Source organism: Panicum virgatum, chromosome 3N (assembly GCF_016808335.1).
Source record: "Panicum virgatum strain AP13 chromosome 3N, P.virgatum_v5, whole genome shotgun sequence".
NCBI lineage: Eukaryota > Viridiplantae > Streptophyta > Magnoliopsida > Poales > Poaceae > Panicum > Panicum virgatum.
Window position 1 is genome coordinate 3,274,625 of NC_053147.1, and position 15,736 is coordinate 3,290,360.

Below are 15,736 nucleotides of genomic sequence, written 5' to 3' on the forward strand. Positions count from 1 at the left end.
AACAATTTTCTATGGACCAAAAGTCAAAACAGTACGGTTGTACGAAATCATCTACATTGACATGTGAGTTCCAAGATATTTTTCTTTTGAGAATCGTTAATTCCTTATAACCAACTCTAGCAAGCTTTATGCGTTTTCAAATACCCTCACGTGCCATTGAGACCGACCCTATTTTCCTTGAGGTTGAGGTGGGTGATTAGGTGCTTACTACTCAAGTTTTTACACAATTCATCAAGGAGCACTTCTAGCACTTGTTATGTCGAATGAGTCATTAGAGAACAAATGATAGCTACATTGAACGACCAATAAGCATAGAAGGAATATGAAAAATACATAAAAGTTACATGTGTTGTATTATAACCGTAAGAAACATGCATGTGGGTATTTGAAAATGCCTGAGTTTTTGCGCCCCCCCCCCACCCCCAAAACATTGAAATGATTTTAGCAAAAAAAAATATGGAAGTATTTTAGCCACTTACATTAATTGGAACCATATACTGAAGTAAATTTTCCCATAAAAAAAAAAAAGCTATCTGATTGCCAAGAGGAAAGAGCCTCATCGCAAGTGGTACAACATGAAATTGTAATGTACTAATGTCACAACGGAAGGCCAGGCACATGTAAGACACGGTATGAATATGAAACATTATTGCAACTAACATTTTGTTGATCACTATGACTGCTACAGCCTACAAGAGGGAGGCGGCCTGGTTCTTCTCCTTAATAGCATCTTGGACGGCCTTCAGAAGCGACGGCATCAACTGCTTGTTCGTCGCGATGACGCCTGTGTCGAGATCAAGAAATCTCCCTTTGGAGAAGTCCAAGTCGTTCCCAGCGGCATCTGTTACTATACCTCCAGATTCTGCAAAAGCCAACATCAACAGAAAACGTGAGGAAATCTAAATTTTGGATTAGTTATTTAAAAAAACAGAGAACTTCAAACTAACCTGTCACGACAATTGAGCCAGCCGCGTGGTCCCATATCTTCTCTTTGTAACCTTTGTGTGGAAAACGCAAGTATATGGCACCATCGCCTCGGGCCAGAGCACCATATTTTGCTTGGCTGTCAATTCTAACTGGAGGAGCTCAGACACCAAGTTTCTGATAGCATCCAAACAATGGATTAATTATGTACTCTTGTGGACCTGGACTAAGCAAATAATTGTCCGGGTCTAACCTCTGCAATAGAGCCAGTCAGATCATGCATGGAGTGTGCACTTTCATAGGATTCAAAGAATGAGGCATTGACTGGATTATCAATGGAGCAAACACTAATCTGAAATTATGATCAGCCAGGAGTCAGCAAATAACCTAAAATAAAAAATTAGACAAAAAAAAAGAGCAAAAGAAATTAATATACATCAGAGAGGAGGAAGTAGGTTAAAAGCATCATATCGAAAGAGCTATAAACTTTTGTGGCGGAGAACCATCTAGAGACTCTACTTCAGCACCACAACCAATTGTAGCAGAAAAAAGGGCACCAACTTGATCGCCCGAAGAGCTACCATTCTGGTTGCTTATTGATGACAAAGGAAGATTTGGACAAGCCAATACACCCAGAACAACTTTACCTTCATCAAGCAGGGCCAGTGCGACTGCATATTGGTCACCCCTTAAGAAACTGATTCAAATTACAAAAAAGAAAATTTGGATGAGAGAAGGGCATTTATTAGCATGATAAACAGTAGTATCAAAAGGTGGTATCAAATAGGGAAACATGAATGACTGAAAGCAACTCTATACATGTTTATGACTGATCATATCACAATGGTTTATTGGAATCTAGTATAGGAAGGAAGCCACAGGTATACCATCAATTTACATTGTTGGAAAGAGAACCACACAATGTGTGCTCAGAAGTAGTTCATTTTAAGTAGATTGGTGCTTCAACTTGGTAGAATTTTGCTAGTTCTACAGCCTTCATGATTCTGGTACTAGGGCTATGACATGTCAGATGTTATATCATTCATACCAAATTGTTGTCCTATGGTATGTGTAGCATTATGAAAGTAACAATTTGATGTGCTATTTTTTAGTATTTTCCATGACTAATTTTTAATTTTAAGAAACTCATCTGTTTCTATGTGCTTAGGCTGTGGCTAACATAAAAATAATGAAATGATAATTACTGAGCTGTGTGTATATAATTAGTAAAACAAGAATACATATTAATATAACTAGTCATTTACTCCCTCCATTCAACTATCCAAGGCCCTTTTGTTAAGGGCTCAGAGACCAAGAGATAGTTAACAGGGGGAGATAGCCAATTAATTCTTCCTCGTTAACCAGGAAACATTTCAATCCTGTAATTACTCCGTTTGCAGCCTGGGATCCGCTGTGCACTAAAGGATAGAGATGGGCAACGAAACAGGGGAAAAAATGAAAGGCCTGCCACAGCAGATCCGTTCAGGGGTTGAGTTGCATGCCGAGGGAACAACTCCTGTGCCGATCCACGTGGAGTCAAGCGCAACAACCTATGCAAACTGGAATAGGCCTTCCATACATGTCCACACATGTCATATCCGTCTATGACTCTATTCATATTGAATTTACAGTCTAATTTAGTGCAGTCTAAACTAGATCTGAAAAAATTGGATAACTGTTTCCATTATATGTCAGTGATAAAGAAAACAATCACAATAAATGACCACATCTTAGTGTGCAAACATTAGAGCGATGGGCCAGAAAATCCAGTCCGTGAATTGAAATAAATGTAATATCTGCAACGTTATTGTATTAGAAAAGAGTACATGAAAACAGTGACACTAGTTTTCAGAAGCTGGATGACATTTCTATATAAGCTATAGTAGCAATGAATGGTGCACCGAATCTTTCATTTTGTTGCAGTACAAAGATCTGGATCCTGTTGGTTTAAGCTATTGAACTCACCCTTTAGTACCATCGATTGTATCTAGGACCCAATGTCTCCCAGATGGGCCTCCCTTGGACTTTCCATCATCAATCGCTGAGAGGATACCTTCCTTCGTAAATGAAATGTTATAAGAACCAGTATCAGAGATGGTTTCATTCACAAGATCGGTAATTTCTTCCAGAATTTCTTCAGCGCCATCTTTTCTCAATTCTTCCGAGTCCTATGAAAGCATTAGTGCCAGTTAATTACAAAATATATTCATGAGTTCTACACGAAAACAGGTAAAAGAAAATTTATAGTTACCTCCTCAGCCACCAATGAAAATGGGCCAGTTGATACTTCCATCTTCAAGACAAGGCTGACCAATATTTGAGATCCTACATGAGTGAAATGAGATGTAACAAGCAAACAGCAAGTTTGGAGGGAAAACATCTCTACATTAAAAAGCTACTCAACTAACTCCAAATGTGATTTTAGTACTGCCATATATTGAATTATAAGTGAATTATCTGCCCTCCTCATTACTTAAACTTTTCTGCTTTTGGAGTTGATTTGTCAGTACATGCCAGAGTTACTACAGAGTCGCAGCTGCCATAATTCATATAAAAACTTACAGCCGACCCTTATTCCATGTTTGAGACCCAAGGAAGCATGCATATGAGTGGTGAAGTATAAGCGAGCTTCTCATTTTTTTTGGTCATCAACTTAAGTTTTGGAGTCTTGTGCATGCAACTCAGTAGCATCAACGGTTCATTACTAAACAGAAAATTCAGGCACTCGCAGATATACATTTGCAGGATCAGTATGTACCATAATCAGCCACTGTGACAGGACTTTTGTCCGCCTTAGACTGAATGCCTGAATGCACAATGTCCTGTTGCACTGCCTGAGGAGGAAACACAAAGAAATAAATATAGATTCAAACTGCAGTGTCGAGAATCGAAACAATCAATGACCACGACCATACTAGCCTGTAGGACTAAACCAGCATTCAAATTTGGCAAAAACTGAAAAACATGAATACATTGCAGCAGCTGGTGTCACTTGAAATGCATTATATCTAAATCATAAATTCTAAGCGTAAACCCCAAGAATTCAGAGGTTTCCATGTCATTTTTGTGTTCTCAGAAAGTATTATTTTTTGAAATCTTAAGCAGCGGATTATGCCCGCGGGTGGACGATGTGAATCACGAAGCAGCAACACTTTTCATCCTCCCGACTCCTGAGCCACTGACACGGGAAGAAAAGAAGGGCCCAGCAGCGAGGGCCGCGCCGCACGAAGCCAGAGAGAAGTGGGAGCCGCGGAGGACGGGGAAGGGCACCTGGCAGAGGCGGGCGGCGAGGGTGACGGCCTTCTTGGCCGCGGCGAGCTCGGCGGCGTAGGGGTTCCCCGACGCCATGGCGCGGACAGCCAGGAGACGCGGCGACCCGCGGCGGGGGAGGGGGTGCGCCGCGTGGGCGGCGGCGGCGGAGGAGGGGCGGCAGCAGGTGGGGAAAGGAGGAGGAGGATAAGGGAGGCGAGCACGGGACGGGGTGAGAGCTCGGGTGGAGGCAGCGGCGGAGGAGCCGAGGAGCGCCGCGTGCGGGAGGACGAGGCCCAAGCGCGCAGCCATGCCCATGTGGGTCCTCTCTGTCTGTCTGCTAGCGGCGCGGCCAGGTAACTATACAGAAGAGCGCGCGTGTGTGATCGATGGGCTTCATATAGTGGGCCATCAGCCCCGTCGTCACTACTACATTTCATCAGGGTCCATGGGCCGCATTCTTGGCGCCAGGTGGATTCCTGTTTCGTTTCCGCTAATCGTCGGTCATCGTTAGGTGCCAGTGCTCCCTCCAATTACTCCAGTTATTACTGCCTAGGCAACATTCGACTAAATTTCAATTTTGTCTCAGTCGAATGCTAAAGCAATAAGAACATGCCACAGAATTAGATTAGGGAGACAGGAATCGACTGAGGCAGAAACAAAAGTCAACCGATTCTGGACAAAACATCAAGCATGCAAAAAATTGGTAGACAGCAAGCAAGAAATTGATTGAAAACAACAGGTCATACGATTAAAATTTGTGCTCGGAGTCCGTCCAGTTAGAGCTTGTTCGGGTATATGGGATTTATTACTAATTGGGAATAATATGTACAATAAGAGAGTTGGTAGGTACAACAAGAGACAAGAATTTATTCCGGGTCGAAACTAACTGCAACAAAATAGACTCATGACAAGCTCAACAAGAGATGGAGAACTAATCCGTTAGTCGAGGGATGTGGAATCAATCTCGATCTCTTATTGTAATTATTATAAATCTATTCTGTTATAATTGGTTTTCGGTCCGGAATAAATTCCGATCTTTTATAGTATCCATCATTCCCGGTCTGGAATAAGTTACATATATGAAGCGCATCTAGACCCGTAGATGTATATGGTAAGTGTGACAGATCCGCCGAGTTAAAACGCTTAATTAAGCGTTACTGCCATCATTTGAACGCATCAGGCGCATTAGCTTAATTAAGAGTAACTTGACAGGCTGTTTCCAACCCACAGGCCGATCGAAACACACCAGAAGTCTCGCACGAAGGCGAGCGCAGAAGGTACCAGCATGATAAAATTTTACATCAACAATAAATAATATTAAGACTTTTACAAAATAACTTTAAATTTAAAATTTACAAAAGAAAAAATAGCAGCGGAAGAGAATCTAACTTGCAGAGCATTTTTACTAGAGAATAAATAAAACAAACAGAGTAAGTCGAGAACTACCGAGACGTGAAGACAAGGCGCCACATCGAGCCCACCGATGTGAAACCTAGTTAGCTTCTATACCTGAAATAGGGTAAACAACAAACCCTGAGCAACTAATACTCAGCAAGACTTACCCGACCAGTGGGTATAACTTAGCCCACGTATCTAGACATGCAAGGCTTTATGGCTAGTGGTTATTTTGCAGAAAAAGCTTCTAAAATGAGTCCTTATTTTCCCCATTTTTAGCTCCAAATTCTATATACTAAAATCATTAACTAGTATTTGCACCTGCTAAGCAATTGTAACAAACATGAAGTAATAATTCATGATAATCATTTCCAATCATCACTCAAATTCTATATAGCATGACTACGATGCGGTACTGCGATCAATGTGCTCATATCCGAGAGTGACTGACGGCGAATCGATCCGATTTAACCTTGCAAGGTAGACCTAACCAACACAGCACGCATAGGCCCCGTCGGACCACACGCACCAACTATTCCCATCCTCGCCTCGAACTACAAAACCGCCCCACCTACATATAGTCAGTCGAGCTCAACGTGAGACCACCAAAAATAAACATATACATCCCATTTCTCCGCGACTACTCGACTCGCCCTAAGGGGTGGTGATGAAGTTCTGTACTTTCAAGCAAGGCAGTACTAGGCTTACCAGTTTCGACTACCTCCTACTCCCGGCATGCGGTTAGTACAATTCAAACTCGATCACAGGGCCAGACAGCGGTACGGTCCTTAACCGACACAGACGGGGCTAAGACACCCAAGAACCCTGTCCTGCTGCCATACCTATACATCAACATCATTCCCCGTCCGGTCTCCAAATTTCCATTCATTTTATATCAATACACAACTCATGTACTGGAGTATGAATATATCTTATATCTCGCGAGTAACCGGAAATTACTCGACTTCTAAACATCCTATATCTCGCGAGTGGCAAGAAATCACTCGTCTTCTACCGAGAACCATTAAGCATAGCACTTCTATCATCCTATACATACTAGTATAACTCAAGGAAACCTAGAGGTCATGCAATTAGGGTTCCAAACAACTCCTAAACCTAATGCACAAGTAATAGAGACATATATAGGTGTCATAATTTAAAATAATAGGATGTGCACCGGGGCTTGCCTGGGGTAGCACTAAGTTAGTGTTAATATTATTTTCGGCCTTGGGCCCTTCCGACCTTGGGCCGGGTCTTCGATTGCTTCAGCGGGTCCTTCCAGCTTTTGGAGATATCCATCGAACACCATCTTGTGGTTCGGCTCCAACATCGCGTACTTCGCGTCCACACGTGTACATCTAGCGTACCTAAATGAGGTGCAACAATGCATATGTATGAATGCATATGGAATGCCAAATAATGCACATGCACATGATATAAATTAGTACAGCTAAAACTTCCTACTTACAAAAGAACCATACTAAAAATGAACTAGCTGGCAGACTGTCCGGCCCTCCATCGCGGGCCGTCCGCAGTGCACTTGTGCAGACCCGCAGAACCCACGAGATTTTCTGGAAATTTTTCTAGACTCACTGGCGGACTGTCCGCTCACCATTAGCGGACCGTCCGCGGCACACCTCCGCGCATTCACCAGAAAAATTAACGTTTCTGGATGATGCCCTAGTTTTGTCTGCGGACTGTCCGACCCTCCTTGGCGGACCGTCCGCGGTTCATCTCTTCGAATCCACCAAGAACATAACCTTTCTGGACAAAACCTTAACTTGACATGCGGACTGTCCGGCCCCCCCCGTTGCGGACCGTCCGCAAGTCACCCTTTTTGGACACCGCGCTCTGTCACCAGTGAAGCCGGCGCGGCGACGCGACGCACCGTTCCCACCGACGGTGGACCAACTGACGGCGAGGCTAGCACTACACCATCTACGTGAGGAGGGGCACACGGGCATGGGTGATGCATGCGGAGAAATCGAGCCGAGCATAGTCGGTGACCTGCGACCCGGGCGCTCACGACGGCATCGTCGAGAACGTGCATGGAAACAATGTGAACGTGGAAGAACGAGGGGAGCACGAGCATTAGCGACTCACTTACAATCGATTTGAGCCCTTGGGCGAAGGAAACGGTGGCCAGGCGACGGAGTTCCACGGTGAGGTCGAATTTGGGCGAAACTCGAACTGACAGCCGGGGAATCCGGGATTCCCGGCGTGGTGGGGGTTGTGGCTATGGTTGGAGGGGTTGAGGAGGGAGCTAGGGAGGTGGTCGAGCTTCAGGTGCGGTGGATTTGAAATCCATGGAGGGGAGCTCGCGGAATCGGCCAGCGATGTCGAGCTGCTCGAGCTCGGGAATAGCGGAGAGAGGAGGAAGACTGAGAGAGAGAGAGACCGAACTGAGAGCTGGGATTGGGGGTTGGGATTAGGTCGACTTCAATGCGCGTTGTACTAGGTTGGCCGGGCAAAAGGCTCGACGGCTGGCATGTGGCGGTGACCGGCGAACCTCTGACTCAGGGTAGGTGAAGCAGAGCGCGTCCGGGTGGACCGTCCGGGGTCCCAAGCGGACTGTCCGCGAGGTGATTGGCACCTGAGGTGCAACAGTAAGTTTCGGTGATTAATGACAACTGTATGTGACTAACATGTGTTTTGAAGAAAAAATCAATCATCGTTTATGTCTCATATAAAATGTGAAAGGAGACCACTCAAAATTCATGATCAATGAACCACAGACTCAATTTTTGAAGACTAAGGACCTCTCCAAATTCAAGTATCACAAGGCGATGAAGGACACTTGATTTAGTTTAGGTTTTATAGCTTTTAGTTTGTGATCGTACTATTAAGAGGGGTTCTTTAGTTAGTAGCTTGATCCGAATCAATTCGGCCTTAGAAATCTCGCACACTTGCTCAATTCAGCTCAAAACAGCTCAAAGAAGTCAAGAAAACACTTGGAAATTCAAAAGGATGAAGAAGCAAACAATTCCAAGAAAATTCAGCTAAAAACTAGAAAAGTTCAGCAGCACTGGTTAAACCGACGCCTAGGCGTCGGTGCAACCGAAGGGCATCGGTTACACCGATGCCTAGGATTCGGTCTATCCGAGCTGTGTAGTGGGAATCAAGATAGAAAACACTACTGCACCGGTTAAACCGACGCCCCTAAAAACAAGCAGCGGTCTATTCACCGTACTATTCTTCAGAGAGCATGTTTTGGAGATAAAATAGTTGCTCCAGCAACGGTTGAACCAACCGTTGCTGTCTAGACAAGCGTCGGTGCAAGCACCATACTAATGACTAGAGACGATGTTTTGCTCAACCCAAAACTTCCTTCAACACCGGTTATACCGATGCGCCATCGGAGCAAGCATCGGTGCAATGACGCAACACTGTGCACTGTGTCAGACTCTAACGGCTACTATTTGGATACAGTCTGACCGGTTGAACCGATGCCTACCCATCAGTTTAACCGATAGTCTTGACTTTTTTGTGTAGTGGGCGTGCAACGGCTAGGGGAGTTTCTCCACTCTATATAAGTCGACCCCCTGTTTTATTTTTGATGTCTTTGATGCATTGAATACCTAAGGCCACTCTAGAGAAGAAGAGAGTACTTTGAGCCATAGAATGAAGATCTAGTGCTTGAAATCGATTCAAACTTGAAGAAAACATCCAATCCTTGAGTGGCAAGTGTGCTTGAGCTTAGAGCCATCTCTGTGAGGGTCAAGTGAAGCCTTGAGAGCTTGTTACTCTTGGTGTTTGACAGCACCTAGACGGTTTTGGTGGTCGGGAAGTTCTTGGTGAGCTCTTGGAGTTTGTGGGAGCCCCAAGAAGTGAAGCTTGTACACGGTGTGAAGCTCGATCACCGTTCCGGAGATGGAAAAAGAGCATTCTTAGTGGAGGCTCGCTTCTTTGTGATGCAAAGGAGCGATACCCTTTGTGGGTGCTCCAACGTGGACTATGGAGAGCGTCAACTCCTCGATACCATGAGAAAAAAATCCAGTTGTCTCGTGTCTCTCGCATTTACTTTTCTAGCATTTCATATCACTTGTGCTTCTTAATGAAACACGTGCTCGGACACGGTCGTGGAAAATATCACTTGTGCTTGTTTTAGCTCTTACTTGTTTGCTCTTTGTCTAGAAGTTTTTCATATTAACTTGCTTTTTTTTACTAGGATTATATATTTGCTAGTGTGATCTTCTTTAAAGAAAATGATCATGTTAGAGTGTCTACCTACCAGTTTGATAATGCTAGTGTGCTTTAGTTGATAGAATCCATTCTTGTAAATTGTGCAACACTAGTCTAGACTAAGAACTTGTTAGAAATTTGAAAAATTTCCAATTAAATCTACTTCTTGAACCTCGATCCTTTCAATATAATCGAACAAGGTCTTAATCATCAGACAGTTACCACGTGTGCACCCCTTAGCGAACGACTGCGCGCCCCTGCGCCCCAGTATGGTAACGTGAAAATGGTGAAGCAGTGCACCCCTCTCTGTATCAGCTCTGCTTCGCACCTCTATTCATACCCAGATCGCTATCCACCAAGCTAATAATTAAGCTTGATAAGTAATCATCGCAACCGTCCAGATACAAGACGGCTCGATCGCACCAAACAAAAATCCGGGCGGGCGGCCGGTCCCCTCCTGGGTATGGTTACTAGCTTGCTGCCTGCTGCCGAGGTGCAGTGTGATGATCCATCTGAGCGTGTCATCATCCGGATTCTGTTTCCACAGAGATGCAGGCAGGTAGTGGCGTGTCATCGTCCGTCTGGCGTTTCTGAAAACGAGAGAATCCAATCCAGTGTTTTGGGACACATGCATATGGCACTATATATATGGAGAGTCGATCGATCAGTCGAGTATTGCTGTTTGGGCTCCGGGATCCACTACCGTACAGTGCATCCGTTTTGGGACGAACGTCCAAGAGCAAAACGGCGGCCGCACTACTTATATCCAGAACCATACAAATCCTATCCCTGCTCACCCTTTCTTCCTGAGCCAAACAATCAAAAACCCCTATCCTCTCACTGTGCATGCCCTTTGGTTCACTACCATCACTACTGCTGGTTGGCCATCCTACACACTAAGAGAGAAGGGAAGAAGAAGAAGATCCGACTAGCACTCGCATTCGCATTGCCAGTGCAACACGATGGCTCTCAGGCTGTGGGCTAGCTCAGCAGCCAATGCGCTCAAGCTCTCCGGAGCCAGGGCTGCCGCACCGTCCTACTCCATCTCCAGATTCTTCTCCACAGGTATGCGTTGTGCCCTCTCCCTAGGTCATCATCATCATAAATAGATCGAATTCAAGGTACTCTGTCTGTTTCCGGGGTGAGGAAAAAATGCTTGGTGATCGAGCTCCAATTTATATGTACATCCTTGCATTGTGCCAAGCTTAACTTGTCTTTTCTTAATTTGGTCGTATATGTTGTACATGTGGTAGCACGTTGTTCATTCAGAGTGGCTGCTATCTGTCACAACTAGCTAGCTAGCTACACACAACAAATTTAAAGAGCTCTTGCAAAAGTTCGAGTAGCTAGTAGCTAGAACATTGTTCTCTGATGAACGTTATTAGTTGGTCTAGACTCTAGCTGCAGGTGGTTTAGCACATGGTCATGCTTTTGGTATGTGCTCTGTTGTGCATGCAGTTCATGATGGGTTGCTGTACACTACGACTCATGAGTGGCTCAAGGACCATGGGGACGGCGTCCTCTCGGTTGGCATCACGGACCATGCTCAGGTGACCTGATTGACCTTAGCATGACGACAGCAGATATATTTTCCAACCGGTTTCATGTATTGTCATCAGTGTTCTTCAATTCAATTCTATATCCGAAGAAAGTGCACATTAACTATTATCTAAGAAAAACTGAAGAAAGTTCAGTATAACACACACATGTATATATATAAACAATCTGAAGAAAGTTCAGTACTCCCTCCGTTCCAAATTATAAGACATTCCAAGAATCTTGAAGAGTCAAACTTTTTCAAGTTTGACCAAATTTATACAACAAGATAATAACATTTACGATACTAATTAAGTATTATTAGATTCTTTATTAGTTATATTTTCATAGTATACCTATTTGATGTCATAAATCTTTGTATTTCTCTCTATAATTTTGGTCAAACATTGAGATGATTTGACTCTTCAAAATTCTTGAAATGACTTATAATTTGGAACGGAGGGAGTATAACAAATAAACAAGGGGCAATTACGTTCTTGCCCCTGTTTTAAACCTCAATTGTTTTTTTACCCTCACTTTCTTTCACTTTGCATTCTTACCCCTACTGTTCCAATGTGAATCCTCTGTTTGCCCCTATTTTTGACACCGTTAGATGCAGCAAAGATTTTATGAATTATAAAAGTAAGAAAACCTTTCATAATAGGGCGAAAAGACAAGACTACCCCTTATCCCTTCAACAGTTCAACTCCCTCCCCTCACCCTCCCGTACTCCCGTTCCTCCGGAGGCGCGCGGAGCGGAGCGGAGCGCACAGGGAGGCGCCCGGGGTCTGCGCGCAGCGCGCGGGGGTGGTGCAGCTGCGGGCGTGTCCGGCGGCGGCGGCTGCGACCAGCGCTAGGCAAGGGCGCCGCCTGCGGCGGCGCCTGCAGCTCGTGGAGGCAGGGGGAGCGGACTGCAACGGCGCCTGCAACTCGCGCGAGGCAGGGGCGCGGCCTGCGGCGGTGGCTGCCGCCGGCGCGTGGAGGGGCTGTGGCCTGCGCGTGGAGGGGCCAGTGCAGGGGCTCGTGGAGGGGGCGGTGTAGCTGCGGCTGTGGACAGCGCGTGCAGGAGGAACAAAGCTAGGAAGAGACTGGCCGGCCGGCGGTCAGAGACTCAGAGTACGTCAGTCCGTCCGACATGCACGCTGCAAAGCTAGGAATTGAACTGGCTCTTGCTCGAAATGTTCGTTAGTGTCTCTCACGATCAATTGCAAGTTGCATTGTTCCAAGCTGATTCATCCATCGAGATGGAAGAAGTGTGGGTCCCTTATAGAAATAGAAGGAGAGATAGAGAGAGCATATACTGAGTTCAAGCAAAGGCACCGGGGTCTTTCGCGTGTTCCCTCCATGCTGGTTAGATGACTTGGTGTGCGATGATTCAGGCAAAAGTTTAGCTTCACATCCAGAAGGGTGACAAAAAAAAATAGCTGCCAGATAATATGTATGTGGTTTGAACTTAGTTATATGTGTCATGATGCTGCCCAAATTCTATTAATTTCTTGTTCATATTGATATTGAAATGTTGCTGCAATATAATGCAAAACAAGGGTATATTTACAAAGTTCTAAAAAAAGTAGGGGTATATTCGCAAGGGCAAAATTGTCTTCTTTAACAGTATTAGGTGCTGTTGACGGAGTAGGGGTAGAATGAGGCTACGTTTCGAAACAGTAGAGGTAAGAATGCAAAGTCAAAGAAAATAGGGATAAAATGGATCATATGCGTAGAATCTGAGAGAATTATCACATCATAGACGGATGCAGCATGGTGAATTTGATAGAGACAGATAGACAGACACAGACAGAATTATTTAGAGGGGAAATATACATGTTGGTTGTTGGTTAACATCAAAATGGTGTGGCCCATGCATGAGATCAGATGATGTTAATTAGTTTTTAACGTAATAAACCACTCCATCGTTTACTCGCTTGGTGCAGGGTCACCTTGGAGAGGTGGTGTTCGTGGAGCTGCCGGAACCCGGCGCGACGGTCACCGCGGGAGGATCCTTCGGCAACGTGGAGAGTGTGAAGGCCACCAGCGACGTCAACTCCCCGATCTCCGGAGAGGTCGTCGAGGTCAACTCCAAGCTGTCGGAGACGCCCGGCCTGGTACGTACACGGTTGCCATCAGTATATAATACTTTCCTATAGTTGCTTGTTTTTTTAGATTATGGAAAAAAATTTCAGCCTTGATCACTCACATGTGAATGACTACAATTAAAAGAGTTGCAAGAGTTTTTAGACACTAACCTCGAATGAGGGTTTCATGAATACAAAAAAAAAGCTGTAAAAAAAAGAAAACTAGAAGACTAAAGTCCAATATTCTTCTTCATTATTCTCGCTTGTGATATGGTATAATAATGCTTGCTTTGTAAATTGTGATGTATGGATGTTAGTTGCAGTAATGTCATCGCCATCATGTATATGCAGATCAACTCGAGTCCGTACGAGGAGGGGTGGATGATCAAGGTGAAGCCGAGCAGCCCGGCGGAGGGCCTGCTGGACGCCTCCAGCTACACCAAGCACTGCGAGGAGGAAGACGCTCACTAGAGCCAGCAGATATATAGATCATGCATGCACATGCTGCGTTTGCTGCTTATGATCCACATATATAAAATAGTGTGTTCTATTGGTTGTTTCAGTCATTTTTTGCTTTATTTATTTATTTTCTTGCAAAAGCTCCACCAACCTTTATGCAATAACCAAATTAAAGGCACTCACACTGATCGTGTGTCGTGCCTTAATTCTTCTGTTTCTCTTTCACCTGCCGGCACTCTAGCTTTTTTTTAGATAAGGGGAATCCGGCCTCAGTGCTGGCACTCTAGCTACAGTATTTGCCCAAATTATATTTCTTCAGAGTGAGATTTTTGTTTTTCTTAGATAAAGGAACTTCTTTAGTATAGTCTTTTCCCATGCATGAGTTGAGTACTCAATCATCCCTCGTCCATTATTACAGGTCTCTCTCATCAAAGTGCTAAACAAAATAAGGACCCAGCAAATAGCAAGAAAAAGAAAATTGTAGGAAAGGTAGGATGCGTATAATGCGGTCGATTGTATTGCAATGAGCCCCTTGGGCGGTATATATAGGAGTACAAGACTTGGAGGACAATGCACCTCCCCTAGAGATAAGGAAGGCTATCATGGGATTACATCAATCATAAACTACCATATCTGGAGTTGCCTAATATACTCTAACATCCCCCTGCAGTCGTAGCGGTAGAAACACGAACGGTCAGACTGGAGAACAATGGAGACGTATCCCCCCTGCAGTCGGAACGTCGGTGCGAAAGCTTTGACTGGAGACTCATGCAGATGATAGCCCTTTAGAGCCGTAGTAGCCGAAGTCGAGGTGGACGTGGTCGAAGCCATGCAGGAGGCGCGGGTCGAAGCGTCGTCGAGATGCTCGAGTTCACAAACTCAGCAGCTTCTTGCCAAAGACAACAGCAGGACGGTGCGGCGGATGATGATGGTAGACGGCGCGGTTTGCGACTTAGGTCACACTCAGGATAGGGGTGGCGACGGCGCAGGTTGCAGCAAGTGTCATGCTCAGATCAGGAGTGGCGACGACGTCTTCCTTCAGGAACATCGGCAGCGATGTCCGCGTGAGAACGGCTGGAGGCACGGAGGCGGATCGAGCGCCTGCTTGACGAAGACCGGCGGCGAGTGGCGCCACCGCCTGAAAAGGCGACGACACCGGTAGGGTGACTTGATCACGAACGTCGTCTCTGCAGCCTGGTGGGCGTAGTGACAACCTCATCCTTCGGGAGTGTCGACGATGAACGGCGACGAACGGCAGGGCGACACAAACCCGATTTCTAATCAGGAAAAAAAGAACAGCAGCAGAGGACCGCGGGTACAATCTCGGGTGCACATACTGTTTCCCTCCCCTCCCTTATCTCTTCCCGAGCGTGGTGAGCCATGTGCATGGAAAAAAAGAAAGGGCGGAGAGAGGAGCCTGCAGAGACCCAATCCGATGGGCAGAGAGAGAAGGAGCCTGCAGGTGCAATCTGCAGGTGCAATCCGAGCGGCGCCTCTGTTCGGCGGCGGCGCCTCTGTTCGGCGACGGTGCCGAGCACAGGGCCGGTGAGGGGAGGGCGGAGGCCCCCACGGCGCTGCAACCCGTCGGTGACGACGGTGGAGCGGCGCAAGGGCGTGGTGGACGGGCGTGGCGAGGAATCCCTGCAGAGACCCGTCTAGCGGTGGATCTCGTCGTGAGTGGCGGATGTATGAAGACGGCGCGACGACATGGCTCGACCTCATGCCCCCCGGTGGCGCGGCAGCACAACGCCGCCACATGCTTCCTCCGCTGCTGCGCGACCGCGCCGAGGCAGCTGTGGTGGCGGCGCAGGAGGAGAGGGGCGGCACTAGGCCAGATGCGTGGGAGGGGGCGACGGGGACGGTGGAGCCAGCCCGACGAGATCCAGGCGACCATGGGAGGTGAGTCCCTCTACTGC

General features: G+C 46.0%; 1 protein-coding gene and 1 pseudogene across 1 annotated transcript; one reads left to right on the forward strand and one right to left on the reverse strand.

Moving 5' to 3' along the window:
• Positions 1-475: 475 nt before the first annotated feature.
• On the reverse strand, positions 476-4,492 carry LOC120663763 (annotated as a pseudogene).
• A 5,944-nt stretch (positions 4,493-10,436) lies between these two features.
• On the forward strand, positions 10,437-14,144 carry LOC120663764 (glycine cleavage system H protein, mitochondrial-like). Its single transcript, XM_039942662.1, has 4 exons — positions 10,437-10,818; positions 11,212-11,303; positions 13,221-13,391; positions 13,713-14,144. The coding sequence occupies exons 1-4, from the start codon at positions 10,716-10,718 to the stop codon at positions 13,830-13,832; spliced, it is 486 nt and encodes a 161-aa protein (XP_039798596.1). The 5' UTR covers positions 10,437-10,715; the 3' UTR covers positions 13,833-14,144.
• The last annotated feature ends 1,592 nt before the right edge of the window (positions 14,145-15,736 follow it).

Bases quoted from the DNA above. Each gene is read 5' to 3' on its own strand.
- LOC120663764 (XM_039942662.1), top strand. From the start codon at position 10,716: ATGGCTCTCAGGCTGTGGGCTAGCTCAGCAGCCAATGCGCTCAAGCTC. The intron at 11,304-13,220 runs GTGACCTGATTG...CGCTTGGTGCAG, and splicing joins GCATCACGGACCATGCTCAG to GGTCACCTTGGAGAGGTGGT. The intron at 13,392-13,712 runs GTACGTACACGG...ATGTATATGCAG, and splicing joins TGTCGGAGACGCCCGGCCTG to ATCAACTCGAGTCCGTACGA.